Genomic DNA, 21,530 nt, shown 5'->3' with positions numbered 1-21,530 from the left:
GAAGAGCTGCCTTTGCCCCACAACTGGGAGGGAGCAGGTGGCTCTGCTCAGTGTCTGTGTCTGGGGACTTGGACCCTGGGACAAGATTAGGACAGACACTGGTCCCTTCCCTGCCTCGGGCAGCAGGCATGCATTTCCTCATCCTGGAACCTGAAGTCCAGAGCCGCTGTGGGGTCAGCTGCGGTTCACCCGCTGTCCTCCTGTGGCTGTCAGTGCCCCTTTTCTTCCGGGTATGTCCCTGGGAGGTGCACCCCTCCACTTTCTGACCCCTGCGTCCTCCAGCCACGCCCGCCCTCAGGTTTCCGCTTCTGGGGGGCTGCGCCTGGCCTCCCCAGCTCCTGCAGCGGCCTTTGCCGGTCCCCAGATGCTCTCTCCTGTCCTCTGAACTCGTTTGCAGGCCCCTGTGTCCCGCTGAGACACGGGCAGCAGAGGAGCTGGGGCCGGGTGAGGCTCGAGACGGGCAGTGAGGGGTGAGTGAGTGAAGGCTCGTGGGAGGAGAGGCCCCAGGGGCATCCTCCATCGCCGGACAGGTGTGAGGTCCTCGAAGCAAAGAAGAACCTGGCTTGCTGAGCAGCCAGAGGATTCCAGGAGGGGGAGGGACAGTCACCCTGTGGGCCACACTGCGGAACACAGGGTCCTCTTGGGCACAGTGGAATCTTTAGCAGGGGTGTGACACAGATCCGACCCTCCTGGCTGCTGTGAAGAGGTGACCTGACTGTAGGGGTTAGGAGGAGACGGCAGGGGCACAAACAAGGGTGGCAGCAGCCGAGGTCCCCAGCACGGCTGAGTAGCCCGTGCACTGACCCATCAGAGCCCGGCTCAGCGGAGGGCAGGGCCTTCACTTACAAGCAGAATCGGGCCTGAGCTTAGGTGCCATGGCATAGGTGTGAGCAGAAGGCCACACACCTGGGACAGTCCTCCTGGAGCAGTTCCGTAGCTGGGCCATGACAATGAGCGGTCCCTGGGGAAGAGGTCTTCATGGCCTAGGAGACACACAGAGACGCGAGGCACCCGGCAGCTGCAGGCTTTTAAAACAGTCTTCTCAGCGCGTGGCGCCTCCTCCCAGGGAGGCAGGCGGGCAGCCCGGGTCCAGCGGAGAGCTGAGCTGGTCTCCCGGTGGGGCTGGAAGGCTGCCTGGGAGAGCCAAGCCTCCCTGCAGCCTAACAGCCCCCCTCCTCCCCCGAGCAGAGATCGTAGACGGCAACGCCAAGATGACGCTGGGCATGATCTGGACCATCATCCTCAGGTTCGCCATCCAGGACATCTCCGTGGAAGGTAAGGGTGGCAGCCGCCTTCCGCCTCCCAGGTCACGTCAGTTCCCAAAGCTTTGTCTTTGTGCTTCAGGCCCCTTCCTTGCTTCATTGGGGTGACTCAGAGGTGGCCTTTCACAGTAGTCTGTGGTTAGTTGACAGAGTCCTCCCTCGCCACTCACCCCCTCCCATGGCCTTGTTCTCATGGTCCCCAGGGTGTGGACTCACACTGCCCCCATGAAGCGGGCAAGGGAGACTGGCCCCTTTCAATTTTTTATTTAGAGACCGGTCTCACTGAGTTACTCAGGGCCTTGCTAAGTTGCTGAGGCTGGCTTTGAACTTGCGATCCTCCTGCCTCAGCCTCCCAAGCCACTGGGATCACAGGCATGCTCCACCACACCCAGCTACAGCTAGGAACTCTGGTCACAGACTAAGTGCCAAGTTGGGCCTGGTCTGGTTCTCTCTCTGCCCAACCCCCCACCCTTGGGTCTTGTCCTCATGGACCTGGTGTCGGCCCTGGCCATCCAGAATTGGGCTTCACTTCCCTCCAGCTACCCGTGTGCACCACAGGATGGGAAAAGCTGCCAGGCCACTTTATGGAGGGGACTCCTGGGTGCTAGGTCACAGAATGACCAGGACACGGGTGTTCCCGAAGCTTACAGAACTCCCAGTCTGAGGTCAACTGCCCTGGGCTGGCAGCTGGGATGGGCGGGGGTCTGCTACTGTAAGGGTGGGCATCCTCCCGCCGTAGGTGGTGTTTGCCCCGGACCTGAGGCTAGGTGTCCTCCGAGGGTCAAGTTCCGAGGTCCATTTTTGAGCCCGTCTCATGGTCCCTGTGTTTTGCAGAGACCTCTGCCAAGGAAGGGCTCCTCCTCTGGTGCCAGAGAAAGACGGCGCCATATAAGAACGTCAACGTGCAGAACTTCCACATCAGGTGAGCACACGACTTGGGCACCCCGTCGCCACCCAGAGCCACAGGGCTTCCTCCCGCCTGCCCCACTTCCTGTGCTTTTGTTGTGGTCTATGAGACACCAGCCCTCAGTGTGTCCCTGTCCCAGCCCCTGTGGTCCCACGGGAAGGTGCCTGGTCTTCTCCAAGGAGGAAGCAGTGGCCACCTGAAGGCAGGCCCAGCACTCCTGCAGCCTTCTAGATCCTTCTTCTGCCCCAAGCAAGGTGACTTAGAAACAACAACCAAGCTCCTCCTGTATTAACGTCTTGAGGACTGATCCTTCGTTATTCTCTAGAGGTGGGGAAATGAGCAGCACCAGGCCCAGCTTGATCTCGCTCCCTCTGGTGGGAGAGGGTGAGACATATCACCGTGACCGAGGGAGGCAGGGCTAGAGCCACACGAGAGGTGGGGCGGCCCTCTGGTTAGGGCACAGACTCAGATCAGGTCCTGCTTGGTGCGTGACTTCGCCCCTCTAACCTCTGGGGCGGCACATAGGTTCCACAGGGGTCCTGGTATGTTCTCCAGAGCCCTGTGCTGGATATTGAGGGCCTTTCCCACCATACTCCATGTTAATAGCACATGCTCCGTGGTCCCCCCACCTGTCTGTGTGTCTCTCTCTTTTGGTAATGCAGATTGAACTCAGGGGCACTCGGCCTCTGAGCCACATCCTCAGCCCTGTTTTGTATTTTACTTAGAGACAGGGTCTCACTGAGTTGCTGAAGCTGGCTTTGAATTCGCAATCCTCCTGCCTCAGCCTCTCAAGCTGCTGGGATTACAGGCTGCCACCACGCCCTGCCCTTTTTATTTTTTATTTTAAGACAGGGTCTTGTTAAGCTTCTTAGGTCCTTGTTAATTTGCTGAGGCTGGCCTTGAATTTGTAATCCTCCTGCCTCAGCCTCCCGAGTTGCTGGGATTCCAGGTGTGCATCACTGTGCCTGGCCGTGGTCCCTCTCTTGATGACTCCTCTCTGTCTCCTTCCTTTCCTCGCCATCAGATGATGATCTTCTCACTCGTTTATGTGTTCAGTCAGTGAATATCTGTGGAGTACATGCTGCTTCCATGAGGCCCTGCCGTGGGCCGTCGACCCCAAGGCAAGGGGAGCAGCAGTCGGAGGTGCGCGGTGCAGCCATTTCAGAGAGTGAGAAGTGCTGTGTAAATATGCTACAACTGAGCAAGGCAATAGAACGCTAACTGGGGTGACATTCTGAGCAGGTGACATTAAGCCTGACCCCGGAAAGAACCAGCTCTTTAAGTAAGGATCTCAGAGAGGAAACTAACTAGTCCATCTTAGGACCAGCTTGTGACTCTGTAGAGGATCTCTTTGCTGGAGAGACCCCCTGCATGCCACAGGAGGCCTGGGCTCAAACGCAGGGCTGTGTGGGTGCTGGGCAAGTGTGCTGCCACTGGGCTGCATCCCTGCCTTTTGTGTGCATGTATAATTTTTGATTCAGTGTCTTGCTGTGTTGCCTGGGCTTGGCCTTGAACTTGTGATCCTGACTCATCCTCCCTGGTAGCTGGGATTGCCGGCCTGTGCCACGGCCCCTGACCACAGTCCTCCATGGGTCAGGTCAGCCACGGGGCTGGGTCACACAGCCCAGGCACTGGGCTCCTCTGAAATGGGCCTGTCTCCTTCAGGGCTCTTGGGTATACAGTGCTCAGAGGGTCAGGCCATCTCAGTCACACAGTCCTTGTCACGCGTCAGACACTGGTGTAGGCACTTACTCATTTACTCCTCACCACCACCCTGGAAATTAAGAACGGCTTTGGTGCCATTCCATGTTCCCACCACAGTGAGGGCACCCTCCTCATGACCTTTGCTTTCTTTTCTTTTCTTTTTAATATACCAGGGATTGAATGTAGGGGCTCTTAACTACTGAGCCACATCCCAGCCCCGCCTTTTTAAAAAAAAATTTTGAAGATATTGATGGGCCTTTATTTTATTCATTTATTTGTAAGCAATGCTGAGAATCAAACCCAGGGCCTCCCACATGCTGGGCAGGTGCTCTACCACTGAGCCGCAGCCCCAGCCCTCCCCAGTCCTTTTTTATATTTTATTTAGAGACACGGTCTTGTCAAGTTGCTCAGGGCCTTGCTAAATTGCTGAGGCTGGCCTTGAACTCACGATCCTCCTGCTTCAGCCTCCTGAGCCACTGAGATAACCTTTGCTTTTCATTTGCAGCTGGAAGGACGGTCTTGCCTTCAACGCTCTGATCCACCGGCACCGGCCAGAGCTGATTGAGTACGACAAGCTGAGAAAGGTATGTCTCCTGCTGCCCTCAGTGGCCTCTCACACTTGAGTCTGAGGCCCTGACTCTGGGCGGCCGTCCACTGTCCGCTTCCTTGGCTGGATCTTGGCTCCGTTGGGCAGGCTGGGAGCACTCGTGCCCGCTCCCCGGGTCTCTGGCTTGGTGGCTGACTTGCTCCCTGAGTCCCTCAGGGATTGTCCCGTCTCCCTCCATGGGTATTGCAGCAGCCAGGGCTCCTAGGGCCTGTCCCTCAGGCCTTCTGACTCCCCTTCCTTGGATTCTGGTTTAGGCAGCACCCCCCTCTGCCCCCGGGAGGACAGTGGGGGATTCTGAACCGTCACCGCCGGCCAGCACCTCCTGGGCGAGAGCCAGCCCCGTGCTCTCAGAGCTCCCGGCTCTGGGGAAGGCGGGCAGCATGTCCACAGCAAACCCAGCACAGGAGGCTGTCCCCGCGAGCCGAGCCGGGGGCCACCTGCAGAAGGACGGTGCCCCTGAGCTGGAGGGGCTGGAGAGGGCCCTGGAGGAGGAGCAGCTGCTCTGGTCACAGTGAGAATGTGACTCACTCCAGCTAGAAACCGACAAGGGGAAGCGAGGACGGGGGCCTGCGAGGCCGGGGGGCTGGGGCACTCCAGGAGGTGGGCCGCAGGCGCTCCCCACACCTGCCCCAGTGCGCTCTCAGGCCTGGGCCGCACCCGTGGGGTTTCAGGGCAGGAAGTTAATCTCAGATTGACCGGTGGCTGGGAACTCCGTGGGAAGTACGTACCTGCGTTTTCATGGAGGAAAAGTTCCACTGGGCTTTGGCTCAGTGGCAGAGCATTTGCTGGCAAGTGAGGGGCACTGGGTTCGATCCTCAGCACCACATAGAAATAAGTAAATAAAAGATCCATTTACAACTAAAATATTTTTTAAAGTTCCATGGTTTGCCCCATGGCGGGCATTGGCCTTCCTGTCCCTGGACAGCTCACCTGGGGACTCCTGCCCTTGGTCTCCCCACTCCCAGGTCAGCTCTTGTGCCCTCAGCCCATGTGTCCTACCCCTGACTGCTTCCTGTCCCCCTTGCCCCCACAGGACGATCCAGTCACCAACCTGAACAATGCCTTCGAAGTGGCTGAGAAATACCTCGATATCCCCAAGATGCTGGATGCAGAGGGTCAGTATGTCCTTTTGGTTCAGTGACCACCTTTCTTTCCCGCCTCGCCTGTCTGGCCTGGCACTGGGCCAGGGCCCGCAGCCTCACCTGACCTTGGGGGTAACCTCAGGGAGCTCAGCCGGTGGAGTCGGGGGAGGGCTGAATAAGTCCTGGTGCACTGGACACCTGGACAGCGCATCACCCTGGTCCTGGAGCAGGGGCAGCGAGAGCCCACCAGGTCTCTGTGGGGTGGAGAAGGGCGGGAGGGAAGAGCTGGGGGGCGGCTCTCTGGGCCTGGGGCAGGGTGGTTGGCCACGGCGCACTGGCTCCGGCTTCCTGCGCCCAGCCGGCCGCCCACCCCCGCCTGCTGTCCAGGCCGCCAGGGTGGAATTTTGTTTTTTCCTTTTCCGGCCTCACTCCAGCCAGCACCACCCCCAACCAGGACCCATGTCTCTGGCCTCTGGTGGCCCCTGGAGTTGACTGTCCTTCAGCCCCTCGAGGCCACCCTCAGAGAGGAAGTGGCCTCCTTCTGATCCAGTTCCCACAGCCTTGGCCTTTCCTGAGATCCCGGGGGTCGGGGCGGAGGGTGCACCCAGACCCGTGGGTGCCCCAATCAGTTCTGAGGGTCCTCTCCCAGGACAGCGTGGCCTCGGGAGCCTGCTCGGGCGGCTTAACCCCTGTCGTTCACTTGCAGACATCGTGAACACGGCCCGGCCCGACGAGAAGGCCATAATGACCTATGTGTCCAGCTTCTACCATGCCTTCTCAGGAGCGCAGAAGGTACCGGGCAGGGCCGGGCAGGCCCTCCTCGCCGCCGCTGCCCAATGCCGCCGCTGCCTTTCGCCTCCCACGCTCACCTCATTTCTCTTGCAGACGGCAGTGGCCTCTCTCCGACTGGAAGCCACCCCCCCCCACTCCTGGGCATCGCTGCCTGTTCAGTCTTTGCTCTAGTGTCTGTCGGGTGCCTGGCCGTGCCAGGCTGTGTTCTAGGCAGTGAGGACAGAGTTGTTGCCAGTCAGGCAGGTTCCCTGCTCTGTGAGCGTGGACGCCCTGGCTGTAACCACCATAGGTTAGCACACAAAATTATTTCATGTGGCGAGAAGTGTGGTAGAGGACTTGGGACAGGATGGTGGCCTAGAGATAGCTGTGGTGACTTAACTGGCCGTGAACAGGAAGGGGTGATGTGAGCAGGCTCTTGGGGTGAGGAGAAGGACTGAAGATTATGTTGAAGGCATTCCAGAAAGAGAGTGAGGCAGGTGCAAAGGCCCTGAGGCAAGGATTAGCTTTTACAAGGAAAGGCTAAAGAGAGTGAGGGGAAGAATGAGATACGAGGCCAGAGTGTTGGGGCTCGTCGTAGTCTGGGACGAGGAGGTGTAGAAGAACACTAGGAGTAAGGAGTCGCACCCAACATGTAAGCCCCTGCTTACATTTTCAGAAAATAAGTCTGCCTTGGTTCCTCCAGCCCCAGACAAAGCTGCTTTCACAGAGTCCTGGTTTGGAAAGGAAGCAGCTTATCCAGACCTTTCTCCCTCTGCTCACCAGGCAGCCGCACCACCCGGGCCTGGGGGGCTGGCTTCCAGTCCAGAGCAAGCTGTTCCTCCCGCATGAGCCTCGGGCCGGCCGGCTCCCTGCCTGCGTCTTTCACTCTCTCTGCCTCTCTCTCTCTCTCCCTCTCTCTCTGCGCAGATATTGTGGGCACTCTGAGGCCAGATGAGAAGGCCATCATGACTTACGTGTCCTGCTTCTACCACGCTTTCTCGGGGGCCCAGAAGGTGAGCCAGGGTGGGAGGACCCTTGCTGCTGTGGCTGCGGACTTGCCCTCTGTCACCCTACGTCACCACTGTTCACATATGGTCAGAGCCCTGGCTAAGCAGGGCACCAGAAGGGCCACCCAGGACAGATGTCCCGTGACTTGGTGTCCCCAGTGCCTCCCGCCGTTTGTGTGGGACTTCCACAGGGTCCCCAGAGGTGCTCTGTTTGCAGCCCACCTAGTGAGTAGGCGGAACGTCCTGCTCAGACAAGGAGAAGCCCGTGCCACAGTAGGTGGCAGAGCTGGGATGGGACCACGCAGCATCCTTCTCAGGGCCTCCCGCCTGCTGGCCCCTGGCCCCACCGGGCTCAGCTGTGCAGGCTGGCCTTCTCTGGAGCTCCCTGCTCTCCCAGCCGCCCTCCAGAAGCCGAGCCCGCTTGGGTAGAGCTGGCAGAGGTGCCCACAGGCACCTTTCCCTGAGCCTGCTGACCGTATGCCACCCCTGGCCCCTCGGGGGCTCTCGTTTGGTGCCTCTGTGCCCTCCCTGGTCTCTGAAGCATCGCGGGCAGCGGTGTGTTCCGCTAACTTTGTGTCCGCCTTTGGTGCAGAGGACGAGGAATCAGTCCTTGTTTAAAGAAGAAGTGGGACTCTAAAGTCCCAGGACCACAGCTCCTGCTGCCTTCTGTAGACCACCTTGTGTCATTGTGGCCTTGGATAAGGCACGTCCCTCCGTTTCCCCATCTATGAAATGGGGCTCGCGGTAGCCCCTCTTACAGGATTGTTCTGGGGTAAACAAGGCCCTGCAGGTATAGCCAGTGTTCTGTGAGTGGCCAAGGACTCCAGTGGCCAGTGGGGTTGCCCCTGCCCTGCCAGGTGGGCACGGGTGGTGTTTTCTGTCCCCCTGGCCACATGACCAGGTGGAGCCCCTTTCCCTTCTACTGGCCTGAGACTGGGGCTGATGTCTGCCATGTTCTGCTGGAGGGCACAGGCCAGGGACACCTAGGGAGGACGCATCCTCCCCTGGGAGGAGGGTCCTCACTGCAGACCTGCCCACCACGCCGCCCTCACCAGGTGGCTGTTCCTCTTCCTCGGACGCCCCTGTGCTCGGAGCTGAACTCTGGTGGTGGTCGAGGGTTCCGAGGGATTGTGGGAGCAGGGGCTGACAGAAAGGCGGGTCAGAGTGGTGGGAGGTTTCTGGGCAGCTGGGCCTAGAAGCTTGCTGCAGCCCCTCCTGTGGAGGAGACACGGGCCTGTCCTGGAAGGAGAGTGCTAGACTCAGGGGGCGCCGGCCTCCGGCTGTGAATTCACCTCTCAGGACGCCTCGTGGTGCCTGTTATTGCTGTGGTCCCAGAGATTGGTCCCATCTCTCTCTTAAGGGTGCTTTCTGGGATTTTTGTTTCATAACTGCAAGGTCACCGCAGCCTGGCCTTGAGTGGCCCTCTTTCCTGGTCATCCGTAAACACGGCCTCTTTCTTCCTTTACTCAGTTCACTCACCAGCCCTGAGCACACGACCCCCGGGCTGGCTGCCAGGAATCCAGTGACCCCACATCCCTGTGACCAGCAGCATCCTGGTGGAGAGTGGATTTAAGCTTGGGGTGCCAGATGTCACTGCCCATTAGGGGTCAGAAACTGACCCCGCGACCCGCGCCCCCCCCCCCCCCCCCCCCCCGCCGGCTGCTGCCCTGGCTGTGCTTCCTGCGCACTGGGGCTGGTGTCACCAGCTGAGGTCCCGAGAGCTCACTTCTGAGGGGCACTGCCTGAGGTCCCTGGCGTGTCCTGCGGCAGGGTGCAGGGTGTGTGCCCTTGTGTGTGCACGCGCTCACGCTGGCCTGGCTGGCTGTGCCCTCCCTGCCTGCCCTGCAGTGTGGATGGGAGAGGCCAGGCCGAGTGCCTGGAGCCGTCTCCCGAGCCTCTCTGTTTTCCTCCCGTCGCTCTGTAGACCCTCCTCACTATTTCTGTTCCTGTTCTGTTGCCGTTTCAACTCCTCTTGGACCCTTTCTGTGCTTCCTGAAAGGTACCTGGCCTCTCCCTGGTGTGGCACCTCCCTCCTGCTCACACCTGCGCTCCCCCCACAGAGAAGGCAGGGCCTGCTCCCTGCTGCCCACGCTGTGTTCTCCAGAGCCACGACCCCTTCTGCCCACAGCTGATTTCTGCCCCTGCGAGGTGGTAACACCCGCCCGAGGGGAGGAGAGGGGACCGGGCGTGTTGTACCCACACGCTGGCTGCTCCTGGGGCCAGAGCCCCCTGTGGCTCCCTCCAGCTGTTGTCCACCCGAGGCTCCTCCAGGACTTGGGCCCACTGCAGCCCCAGCGCCCCTCTTCGTGGGGACTCTTGCGAGGGCTTGTTCTCAGGACAAGAGGCTCCTGTAGGAGCACGCAGGGCCCAGTCGTCCTGATGCAGTTGCACTTTCTTTCCTTCCCCCTCGGGAAGTTCTCTGAGGGCCATGGACAAGCTGCTTTCAAGGGACACGCTGTTGGCGGGAGGGTCCCCAAGCCTGAGGCAGTCCTGACTCTGCACTTCTCCCGTCCCAGGCCGAGACCGCGGCCAACCGCATCTGCAAGGTGCTCGCCGTCAACCAGGAGAACGAGCACCTGATGGAGGACTACGAGCGGCTGGCCAGCGACGTGAGTGCTTATGTCCCTGCCCTGCTGGCCCCGCAGCTTTGCTGACAGCTCTTGTTGCTCTTGGCCAGAGGTCCCCGCAGCCCTAGTAGGGAGATGCAGAGCGCAGGAGGGCACAGGGCGTGCGGTCGCCGGGTCGGGGCACGGCCCTTTGACCTGGTGGTACAGGGTCAGAGCCTGGTCCCTGTCGCAGCCAGCTTTTCCTGCAGAGATGCTCAGCAGTCACGTGACTGTTCTTCGGAGGCCAGTGGTTTCCAGCCTTTGAGATTTCACAGACCAGAAGATTTCGACAAGTATCTGACAACAATCTAGGGCGGCCAACTTTTTATTTTGCCTACACATTTTACAAAAGCCAAACTGGGGTGAGGCCCGGTGCTCGAGCTCTTGCCTGCCACACACGAGCCTGTGCCCCATCCCCAGTGCTGCAGCCGTCCTTCCCAACACCAGGCAGGGCAAAGAGCGGAGCTCCCGGGTCCCCCGCCATTGCCTGCGAGGGACTCTGCCCGAGCGTCAAGGTGCACTCTCAGGCAGACGCTTCTGTCCTCGGCCCCCTCACTTGGCTGGGGTTGGCGTTTGGAGCCACTTCCCCAAGTGCTCTCCAATAGACAGTGGCTGGCTTTCCCTTCCTAGAATTGTCCTAGAAAGATCAGAGTAGCTGCTAGGAATACACGTGACTTTCTTTTTCAAGTTTCTGATGTTTTTTGGGTCCCAGGCCATGCTCCCTCGCAGACCCCTGCCCTTGTGACATTTACCATCCCTGAACCAGGCAGAGAAGCTCTTAGATAAGCTCAGGGAAGCCAGGGCTAGTGGGTCACCTGACAGCAAGGAGGGGGCTTCTGAGGAGGGGTGTTTGTTGAGCTGCCCGTGTGGACCTGGCAAAGAGGCAAGAGGTACAGCCAAGAACCGCACGGGGGTTCCTGGGAGGCCTTGTTCCCAGAATCCTGTGCTGTGGGGTCCCTACAGGACTCATGGGAGAGCCAGGCTGGGGAGGAGGAGAAGCCCTGGGGGCAGGCCCACAGTGGTCCAGGTCCCACGCTCCATAGCTGGGGGCAGGCCGTGGGCACTCTGCCCCCTGCAAGGGTCACCACAGCTGCTTGTGGGCCTGCAGCTCCTGGAGTGGATCCGGCGCACCATTCCCTGGCTAGAGGACCGCGTGCCCCAGAAGACCATCCAGGAGATGCAGCAGAAGCTGGAGGATTTCCGCGACTACCGGCGCGTGCACAAGCCGCCCAAGGTGCAGGAGAAGTGCCAGCTGGAGATCAACTTCAACACGCTGCAGACCAAGCTGCGCCTCAGCAACCGGCCAGCCTTCATGCCCTCCGAGGGCAGGATGGTCTCGGTGAGCGCCCGCCCCAGGGGGCCATGCCCGCGGGACTGAAGAGCAGCTGGGAGGGGCAGCGGCAGCTCAGAACAGCCCTTGGGCATGGCCTGCTGCTCGGCTAGCACGTCTCCCTCAACCAGAACACATGGCCTCTGGGGCAGGCTGGCTGAGGGTCACTTCACACTGCCCCACACCCCATTGCTCCCTGGATGTCACACTTGAGTAGTTTGTGTGGAAGTTTGAATTTGGACCCCTAGGTTGCTGTGATCCTAGGATCGAGGGTCACCTCTGGCTCCATAACCTCACCCACAGCATCCCTCTGTCCGTCCATCCATTCACTCGCTCTCCAGTTCACAGACTCATTCAGTTAATGCAGAGGAACCCAGGGACCGAGTGTGCTGGGCTCTTGGCACCTGGACACGGCAAGGGGTGGTCGAGCAGGACTGTGGCCCCGCCGCTGACCTTCCGCAGCCTCCTATGACAGCCCTGCCCTCTCCTGCCCCCACAGGACATCAACAATGGCTGGCAGCACCTGGAGCAGGCGGAGAAGGGCTATGAGGAGTGGCTGCTGAATGAGATCCGCAGGCTAGAGCGGCTCGACCACCTGGCGGAGAAGTTCCGGCAAAAGGCCTCCATCCACGAGGCCTGGACTGACGGTACGGCCCTCTTCCCCGTTCCTGCTCAGATGTGCACACACGCACGCACACCTGGGGCCCCTGCTGTGCAGGGTCTTTGTGTCCAGCCCCTTTCCTGTCTTGTGTAAAGCTGCTTTGGGACTCGTCCAGCCCCAGGCAGCAGGGCGCACCTGGGCCATGTCTTCCTTCTTGCCCAACCTGCGCTGGCCTCAGAGATTATTACAGGCCTCTTCCTGGGTCATGAAGAGTCAGTCATCCAGGAATGCAGCCAAGCCCTTTCCTGCTCTTTAGGCAAGTGACTGTGCTGTGGCTTCTCTGAGGCAGTTCCCATCCCCATCCAGGTCAGGCATATGGGCAGGGCTGTCCTGTCCCTGGCACCGTGTTGGGACAGTCTGCCCCCGTCTCACACTGCTGGTGCCGCATGCTGAAGAGCTCGCGTGTTCCCAGCTGCCTCTGGCTCTGCTGTGGGACCTGCGGTGGCGCTCGCTGGCTGCCAGCCACGTGCAGGAGCCCCTCCTTGCCCTGCCTCAGGGCCTCCTGCCAGGGACCTGGACCCCTGCAAGATGGGTCCCCTTGGAGAGAATTCGTGTCGCCTCCTGTTTCCCGGCGGCCCCGGAGCTGCCTGTGCCTTGGCTCGGGATGTAGAATTCCATCACGTCCCTGGCCCTCGGTCGGGACCCACACCATGGTTGAGATTCCAGATTCTAGGGGCCAGAAAACTACCAGTCCTGGGAAAGCCAGAAAAGAAAAGCCAGCACAGGCCAGGGGCGGGGTTCACGGAGGCCCTGGGTTCAGCCCAGCTCTGGTGTGGTGGGAATGTGGGGGACAAACAAAAAAGCCCTCCACAGGCTCCTGGCTCCTGCTCTTGGCCCATACTGCCTCCTGGCCCTGCTGGCCCTGCTGGCCCTCCTGCCCCTCCTGCCACCATGGCCCAGCTGATCCCCCTTCTCGCCTGGTGTGGTCCTGGGCTCTTCTGCCCCTCACTCCTCACGGAATCTCCGTCCAGCCTCTGGGACCTCTGCTAGCCACTGTCCACCCTGCTGTGTGGGCAGGCCACCCCACCCCTGTCCCAAGAGGTTCCGTGGCAGCTCCACATGTCCCACAGGCCTGTGCCCACCTCACCTGTCCCTGGCTGTGGCCAGCTCGTGCCCTTCACATGAGCTCAGCCTGCTCTTCTCCAACAGCAGTGCCAGATCCACAGCGATCCCCTGGTCCTCTCTACCAGGGACACATGGCAAGGCCAGGAAGCTGGCCAGGCAGGGACGGGGGGTGCAGGCCCCTCTCCTGTGCCTCATAAAGTGGTACCTAGGAGGAGGGCGTGATGGCTGCTACCGTCTCCTGGGGAAGGAGGCTGGCGTTCAGTCTGTATGTTTGTTTAATAAACATGTCTTCAGCCACTCTCCCAGACAGGCCTGTACGCAGCAGCTTTCCTGCCTGGGGAATGCTCGGGCCAGCGAAGGTTTGCGTTTCCCTTGTCCTAGAACCCCTGGCCACAGCAAGGAGAGGTTACAGCACCCACGTCCCGCGCTCAGGCTGAGCCGTCCCCTGCTGTCTTGCTCCACGTGCTCCTCCTCCAGGGCTGCTGGGGTGTCGTGTCTATGGGTTTCCTTTCTGGGCACGTCTTTCAGTGCCCTCTCCAAGGCTCCAGGAAACCCTGGGCAGTGGTTTCCGGAGGGGCGTGGGTGCGATGGCCCACCAGAGCCCTGTCCCTGGTAATGACTGGGTCTGGCCTTCACCTAAGGAGTTTAGGAGTTAGCTTAGTCCTGGGCCTGGGCCCTGCTGGTCCAGGAGCCTCCACATACCCCTGCCTGGCTAGGCATCCCCTCTGCCACAGGCGTTCGGCATCAAGCCCTGCCCTGCATCAGCCCAGAGTCCCCGGCAGACCTGCCAGCTCTCATGCCCGAGACCAGAGCTTGTCCTCTGAACCAGAGGAGGGGCTGGCCCCACAGTCCCCTGCGCCCCTGCAGCAGTCAGGACGCCTCCTCGGTCCAGTTAGGGGTCTCGGGCTGGTTTGAGCATCACTGCTCAGTGCTACAGGGCTGAGGGTCCATCAGGTGCTCCTCACTGGGACCTGGATTTCCTGGAAATGAAACCAAACACCAGTGAACCCCCATGTCCCTCCTCTGGCTGCCACTTGGCCTGATCTGGTACGGTGTGGCTGGGCCCGCCCCCTGGTTCCTCAGGCGGCCCCTCTAGCTGCCTGCTGAAGCGTGGCTGAGGCCCAATGCTAACCTGCTATTTCTGGTTCCCACCCCAGGAGAAGGCGGTCTGGAGAGGGGAACTGCCTGCTAGCCTCTGCGGTCAGGCCTCCCGAGGGGGTGGGGCGGCCTGCTGGCCAGGGAGCGGCGTCTCCCGGGCAGCCCACCGCTTGCCTGCGTGCCAGGCCCTGCCGAGGGGTGGCTGGTAGTTGCCGTACAGATGAGGCTGTGGGTGGCTGAGATGAGCATAGCACTGGCTCCGCACCCGCCACTCTCACGTCACCTCGCTGAAGCCTGGACTAGCCCGATGCCATGTAGCTGCTGCTGTTGGCCCCATTTTACAGATGAAGGATGGGACCCAGAGACTTAGTCACCACACGGGGTGGCAGCTGTTTGTTAGTGCTCTGGGCAGAGCCAGAAGGGGCTCTCTGAGCTGCCACTCCTAGCAAAGGAGCTCAGCTAAAGCAGGGCCCTTTAGGAGCAGGGTCCTCACTCCCCTCCCACAGGCTGGCGCACTCCTCTCTGTGCCTTACAGTCACCTCGCTGGCTTGCAGGGTTGGCTTGAGCTTTTATGCGGGGTATGTCATTAGTCAGGCTCCAGGACTAATAACAGTGTTCCTCCCTTCAAAGGGCCTCACAGCGACCCCGCCCCACTGCACATAAACAGCCAGAGGACTGTGGGAAGGGGCTGAGATGTGTGGTGGGTTCACCACCCGAGGAGCCTGGCTCCAAAAGGCTGTGGTGCAGGCTCTGGGCCAGGCTCCCAGGAGAACCCAGACCCTGAAGCTGCCCCTTCCCTGGCCCTGCCTGGGGAGTGGGCCTTGGGCCCAGGTGTTTCTCCAGGCCCTGTCCCACCAGAAACGGGGTCTAGCTTCGTGGCCCTGCTGCTGTGGTTCAATTCTATGGTCCCCTCCCAGTAAAGGGGGTTGAGTTCAGAACACATGGGTTGAGTCGGGATCGCTGACTTGGACCTAGAGATCCCTGGAGGGCAAGGAAGAAGATTCTGGAAGTTTCTAGACTCATAGTACCTCCCTCAGCAAGGAAGGATGTGGAGTCCACATCCCCTTTCCCCTCCTAGTTAGACAGCCCCATGGCTGCTGGGCTGCTGTCCAAGTGCCTCTGTGCACCCACCCCCAGGGAAGGAGGCCATGCTGAAACACCGGGACTATGAGACAGCCACCCTGTCAGACATCAAAGCCCTCATCCGCAAGCACGAGGCCTTCGAGAGTGACCTGGCCGCACACCAGGACCGCGTGGAACAGATTGCAGCGATTGCCCAGGAACTCAAGTATGTGTGGGCTCTCTGCGCCCTGCCCTGGGGGGTGGTGGAAGCATCCCGGGTCCAGCCGACTGTGGCCTGGAATGGGGCCCTTGAGCCTTCACCTCCTAGATACCGCGAAGGGCCCTCTGGGTAAAGCCTTTGGCCCCTCCTGCCTCAGCCCTGAATGAGGAACAAGGACGTCTAGGTCCTCCAGCAGAGAAGAGGTTGCTGACCACTTGTCCTGAGTCCTCAGGCTTTAGGGGTCCCCGGTCCTCACCCGCCCTGCCCACCATACCATGTAGGCCCCCAGCCCCTGGCGGGGTGGGCCGCTGGTCTGTTGCACTCCCAGCCGCTCCTCCCCGAGGAACCGGGCTGCACAGTAGGCCCATTGTTCCGCCCGGCTTCTTCCCTCCTGCTCAGAATACACTTATTGTGAAGGCTTCCAGGCAGCCGGGTCTCGCCCCTCCCTTCCCCACCCTGCAGATAAACTTGTGTGCACAATTAGTACACTGAGCCCCTGGAGCCCGTGAATGGGGCCTTATTCCACCAGTGCAGCGGCTGCGGCAGGGAGGGCCCGGCGAGTGGGAGGCCCAGGCCATTACTTCATGGAAAATCCACAGGCCCTAAAGGGGCTGCAGGGCTCCCAAAATAGCCGTCTGCTCAAAAATAGGCTTCTTGGCTGGAGCTGCCTCTTCCACAGCCACCCCTGCCCTGCCGCAGTTGTCCGCAGAGTCCTGCTATTCCTGAAGACGGGGACCGCACTGGGCACCCTGGTTTCCCTCCTGCTCCCCCGTCCTTGCTGTGGGGTGCTCTAGGGCTTCCCATCTGCCCCAGACAATGCTGTAGGGCTTCCACAGGTACCCCCAGGGTCCTGCATGTCCATACGAAGGACAGCAAGGCCAGAGGCAGGTACCCTCAGGGGCTGTAGGGTCTATGGGGACATGGGCAGGTGCCCCCATCTGACTGGGCCAGCTGCATGAGACCTATTGCCCTGACCTGGGGCCTGGGGGCTTTCTAAACTGTTCTGGAAGAGAGAGGGAGGGTCTTTTGAGTGCTGTCCATGCCACAGTCATCCAAATAATAGTTCCCAAGCAGCAGCAGCCCCCTCACTCGGGTACAGCCCAAGAACGTACCAAGGGGGCACAATGGATGCCCGAAGCCGTGAATAACACCAAGCCTTAGGTCTGCTATATTTTCTGTGCATAGGTACCTATTGTGAAATTTAATTTTTACAGTAGGCACATTAAGAGATTATCAACAACAAAGTAGTACAATTGTGACAATATACTGGAGTAAAGTTCACAGGGATGTGGTCATTCTCTCTTGAAACAGTCAAGACATTGATGTTTTCAAGTCACAGATAACTGAACTGTGCAAGCCGAACCTCAGATAATTCTATTTGCCTGTTAAGGCAACTTACTTATTTTCTTAAATATCAAATTGGTTACTTAGCATGAGATTGCATGCTAGTTACATCTTTTTTTCTTACTGCCCGTTGAAATGAATTAAATCGTTCATGAGTAGCTGTTGCTTCTTGTATTTACGAGGTGTAGAGGCTCCTCTGAGCACTTCATGTGCATGAACTGACTGGACACCCCCATAGTCTCATCCCACGTCACAGATAAGAAAACGGAGGCATCTGGAGTAGGGGGTACACTCAGCCAGGATCACCAGGGGTCAGTCATCATCGACCACATTCCAGAGCCCGTCGTTTGAGCCTCTGCACTCTGCCGGGTGTTCTTTAAATCAAGGAACAGCCAAAATCCCAGGCCTGTTAGGGCTGCACTGCAGCCCCCCGCCTGGTTGTTTAGAAGCCACTACTCCCGCCCCCCCCACTCCTCCTGCCCTGGGCAGCTGATTAGTACTGCCCTCCAGTGTTGGCCCTGGGACCCCTGGGGCAGGGTGTAGCTACACCCCTTGCCTGGGGTCTCACTGCCATCTGCCTGGCCCACAGCGAGCTGGATTACTATGATTCCCACAATGTCAACACTCGGTGTCAGAAGATTTGTGACCAGTGGGACGCCCTAGGCTCTCTGACCCACAGCCGCAGGGAAGCCCTGGAGGTGAGGAGGGGCTGGGTCACTGGTGGAGCCCTGGGCCCTGACTGTCCTTGAGGATGGTGGGTAGTGAGAATGATGCCCAAGTCCAGGGTCTTCTCCTGACCCTCCTTAGTGCCCCTTGGACTCTTCCTTCCTCTACTCACCCACTGACCTGCCCTCCTGCCTCTGTCCCTGTCCCTGTCCGCCCATCACAGAAAACAGAGAAGCAGCTGGAGACCATTGACCAGCTGCACCTGGAGTACGCCAAGCGGGCCGCGCCCTTCAACAACTGGATGGAGAGCGCCATGGAGGACCTGCAGGACATGTTCATCGTTCACACCATCGAGGAGATCGAGGTCTGCCCGGCCCCGGGACCCTGCTCCCTTCTGGGGGCCCAGGAGGTCCAGGCTGCCCCCCTCATTCCTACTCCTTCCCTTAGGGCCTGATCTCAGCCCACGACCAGTTCAAGTCCACCCTCCCCGACGCCGACAGGGAGCGGGAGGCCATCCTGGCCATCCACAAGGAGGCCCAGAGGATCGCTGAGAGCAACCACATCAAGCTGTCTGGCAGCAACCCCTACACCACCGTCACCCCCCAGATCATCAACTCCAAGTGGGAGAAGGTGGGCCAGAGCCTCTCGAGGGAAAGGCTGGTGGGGCCGGCCGGGCAGGAGAGCCCACAGCCCTGACCACTCCTGCCTCGTGTCCCCAGGTGCAACAGCTGGTGCCAAAGAGGGACCGCGCACTTCTGGAAGAGCAGAGCAAGCAGCAGTCTAACGAGCACCTCCGCCGCCAGTTCTCGAGCCAGGCCAACGTGGTGGGGCCCTGGATCCAGACCAAGATGGAGGTGAGGGCGCCCCCCTTGCCCTGGGCATGGGCGGAGTGGAGCACGCACCTGGGTGAGCTTCTTGGTCAGAGGGTCCCTGTGGCCCCTGGGCTTGTTAGGACCCCTGATCACCCTCCAGGACTAGGAGGGCCACCAAGTTATGTGGGCAAAAGTGGCAGCACTAGACAGAAACCTGGCTGAGGCTCGGGCAGGTGAGGCTAGAGCAGCCCCTCCCTGCGCGCTGTGCCTCTCACGCTGTGCCTCGCGCCAGCCGCACCTCTGCGCCTTAGTTCTGTCTCCAGAGTGGGGTGGAAGCTCTCCATTCCCCCCCAGCAAATGCATTTGGCCGCTGCTCTGTGCTGGCCCCACGGGAGAGATACCACAGAGCAGTGAACAAGACAGTCAGCGCTCACAGCGGCTCCCCAGGGACCCTCTTGAGCCACAGGGTTTGTGGCACTGCTGATAGCAACTCCAGCCACCTCCCAGTGGACCAGGCCGACAGTGAGCAGCCTCTTTAAACTCAGCAAGCCTGGGGAGGGGGCCTAGGAGGGCCAGCCTTGGGGCTCAGCGCTGTCTCTGCAGCCTGTAGAGCCTTGGACCTGAGGGTCCACGGTCAGGAGCCACAGGCCCAGGCTCAAATACTGGCTGCCTCTTACTGCAATAACCAGCCCCCTTGAGCTTCCATGTTCCCACGTCTGTGGTCAGGCCTGTTTTAGGTGCAGGCCTCACAGAGGGACCAGGGTCCAGTGAGCTTAAGGGTGTGATGCACATGGCCCACGGACTCCCCATGGTGGCTGCTTTTACTTGAGAGGAGGACCAGAGCGGGTAACCCAGAGCAGCTGGCCTTTAGGTCAGCAGTCCTGTGGCCCAGGACTCCAGGCTGGAGAGCCCCCTGGGGTTGGCCGGAGTGGTCTCATCCCTGGCGGCGCTGCCTTCCTGCAGGAGATCGGACGCATCTCCATTGAGATGAACGGGACCCTGGAGGACCAGCTGAGCCACCTGAAGCAGTACGAGCGCAGCATCGTGGACTACAAGCCCAACCTGGACCTGCTGGAGCAGCAGCACCAGCTCATCCAGGAGGCCCTCATCTTCGACAACAAGCACACCAACTACACCATGGAGGTGCGCAGGCCCAGCCGGGCTCCGCCGCTCGCCAGGCTCTCTGGTGGAAATGTTTTTTTGCTATTTAAAATTTGTTAAAGATTAGTTCAGCCCAGCGTGGTGGTGCACACCCATAATCCCAGCAGCTCGGGAGGCTGAGGCAGGAGGATTATCAGTTCAAAGCCAGCCTCAGCACCAGCAAGGCTCTAAGCAACTCAGTGAGACCCTGTCTCTAAATAAAATACAAAATAGGGCTGGGGACGTGGCTCAGTGGTCAAGTGCCCCTGAGTTCAATTCCCAGTACCAAAAAAAAAAAAGTCCTACCTGTACTCCCCCATCACCATGGCAACACCTATCTTGGGTTAGACTCACCCAGGGACCTGGAAGCCTCCCCCAGACCCTGACGATGTGCAAGGGCAGTGTACCAGCATGAGGAGAGTTTTGAAGCTGGTCCACTTGGTGGCTTGAAATCAACCCTGGTGACATCGTCTCATCGTGCTGGTCCACAAATGCCACAAACCACTGTTTCCCATCCCCAGAGCCGAGGTTGAGCACTGGCCAGCCTGCCTCTAAAGAGCTGCCATGTGGATCTTGGCACAGGGTGTCGGGTCCTTGCCCCCTGCCGTGTTCATCCCCGGAGTGAATGAAACCAGTGGTTGGCAGAGGCGGCAGGGAGGCCCCACGCCCCACACGCAGGAGGGTATGGGACTGGAGAGGCCCCAAGAGGCCCCAGGGGAGACCCCGACCAGCCACCACACCTGCGCTCACGCCCTGCCCTGCCCCTCCCCAGCACGTGCGCGTGGGCTGGGAGCAGCTGCTCACCACCATCGCCCGCACTATCAACGAGGTGGAGAACCAGATCCTCACCCGGGATGCCAAGGGCATCAGCCAGGAGCAGATGCAAGAATTCCGGGCGTCCTTCAACCACTTCGACAAGGTGGACATCCCCCTGCCGCGGTCCCTCCCTCCCTGTCACCATCCCTTCTGGCCCCTCCATCTCTGCATCTGTCTGTACCTTCACATCTCTAAGCATCAGCCGTCACTCAGGCCTGGCGGGATCTCAGCCAGTGACCCCGGGGGGGGGGGGCGCTCCTGGACTGGGGGGGCACATCCTTGCTGCCTGTGGCTGAAACCCTGCAGCACACGAAGTCCCTGCATTCCCAGGATTTAAGACCCAGCCTGGGAATCTGGCCCCCACACACGGTGTCCTTTAGAGGCCCTAAGCACCCAGCCCTGCTGGCTGACGTGCCACCACCTGGCGTCTGTGTGTAGAGTCCAGCCTTAGCGCTGCCCCTCTGGCCCTGGTGGCCCTCTCTTTTAGCCCAAATCACAAAGGCAAGAAGAGCCCCCGCCCCCTCCTGCACCCAGGACTGGGTTCTCATTGTCACCACTGCCCAGAGGAGGCCAGGAAGGTCCCTGGTTGCCTCAGGCCCCCTGGGCCGAGGCCCCAGCTGGCTCCTGCCCCAGCTGTCCCTGGCCATACCCTCATCTGTGTTGCCTCTAACTCTGTTTCCCTTCCCCGTGTGTCCCCCCGCCCTCTGCATGTGGCTGGGTCCCCTCCCACCTCTGCGGCCTGGTCTCCACACCACCCCTCCCGCACTCCCACCTTGGATGGCCCCGGCAGGACCATGGCGGGGCGCTGGGGCCCGAGGAGTTCAAGGCCTGCCTCATCAGCCTGGGCTACGACGTGGAGAACGACCGGCAGGTACGCGCACCCTGGGCCCCGAGGACGGCGATTAACTGCTCTCTCTCTCCTTCTCTCTCCTCCCCTCCCCTCCGCCTCTCCTGCCATCGTGTGTGCCATCTCACGGCTCTCTTGCCACCTCCCTGCCCTCGTGTCTCTCCGACACTTTCCCCCTTACCTGGTCTCTCTGGCCTCCTGTCTCCCCGCTCCCGCCACTGTCCTGTCTGCCCGCTGTGCACATGGGGCGGCCCTTCTTGCCTCCTCTGGGCCTGGCCTCCTCTGCTATGCCTGCGTCCTGGGAGCAGAAGCAGACAGGCAGCATGGACTCCGATGACTTCAGGGCTCTGCTTATCTCCACAGGATACAGCCTGGTATGCAGCCTCTGCCTCCCCTGCCACCGCTCCTCCTCCTCCCGCCCCCTCACGCCTGCAGAGCTTCCATGTCCTCGGGGACACTCCTCCGCCAGGAGGCACAGCCGTCCTGCACTGCTGCGCTTGCTGGGCTGGGGTCCCTCCGATGA

At 60.4% G+C, this 21,530-nt stretch overlaps 1 protein-coding gene across 8 annotated transcripts in view; it reads left to right on the top strand.

Moving 5' to 3' along the window:
• Actn4 (actinin alpha 4) overlaps window positions 1-21,530 on the top strand; it is a 69,784-nt gene that overhangs the window by 46,434 nt on the left and 1,820 nt on the right. For 3 of the 8 annotated variants that reach the window (XM_026412116.2, XM_026412117.2, XM_026412118.2), the window contains 16 exons: window positions 1,189-1,275; window positions 2,097-2,184; window positions 4,379-4,457; window positions 5,514-5,595; window positions 6,269-6,354; window positions 9,857-9,949; window positions 11,055-11,285; window positions 11,776-11,923; window positions 15,238-15,388; window positions 17,316-17,424; window positions 17,616-17,756; window positions 17,840-18,022; window positions 18,112-18,246; window positions 19,168-19,347; window positions 20,117-20,263; window positions 20,951-21,031. In XM_026412116.2, the coding sequence (XP_026267901.1) occupies window positions 1,189-1,275; window positions 2,097-2,184; window positions 4,379-4,457; window positions 5,514-5,595; window positions 6,269-6,354; window positions 9,857-9,949; window positions 11,055-11,285; window positions 11,776-11,923; window positions 15,238-15,388; window positions 17,316-17,424; window positions 17,616-17,756; window positions 17,840-18,022; window positions 18,112-18,246; window positions 19,168-19,347; window positions 20,117-20,263; window positions 20,951-21,031 (2,021 nt within the window). Of the gene's footprint in view, window positions 1-1,188; window positions 1,276-2,096; window positions 2,185-3,205; window positions 3,313-4,378; window positions 4,458-5,513; window positions 5,596-6,268; window positions 6,355-7,260; window positions 7,347-8,810; window positions 8,947-9,264; window positions 9,340-9,856; window positions 9,950-11,054; window positions 11,286-11,775; window positions 11,924-15,237; window positions 15,389-17,315; window positions 17,425-17,615; window positions 17,757-17,839; window positions 18,023-18,111; window positions 18,247-19,167; window positions 19,348-20,116; window positions 20,264-20,950; window positions 21,032-21,315; window positions 21,382-21,530 lie in introns of those variants that run through there. The other 5 variants (XM_077793371.1, XM_026412119.2, XM_026412121.2 and 2 more) reach the window with 5 other exon arrangements.

This window comes from Urocitellus parryii, chromosome 15 (assembly GCF_045843805.1).
Source record: "Urocitellus parryii isolate mUroPar1 chromosome 15, mUroPar1.hap1, whole genome shotgun sequence".
Lineage (NCBI taxonomy): Eukaryota > Metazoa > Chordata > Mammalia > Rodentia > Sciuridae > Urocitellus > Urocitellus parryii.
The sequence above is the reverse complement of the archived record's forward strand: the minus strand, read 5'-3'. Positions and strand labels throughout refer to the sequence as shown.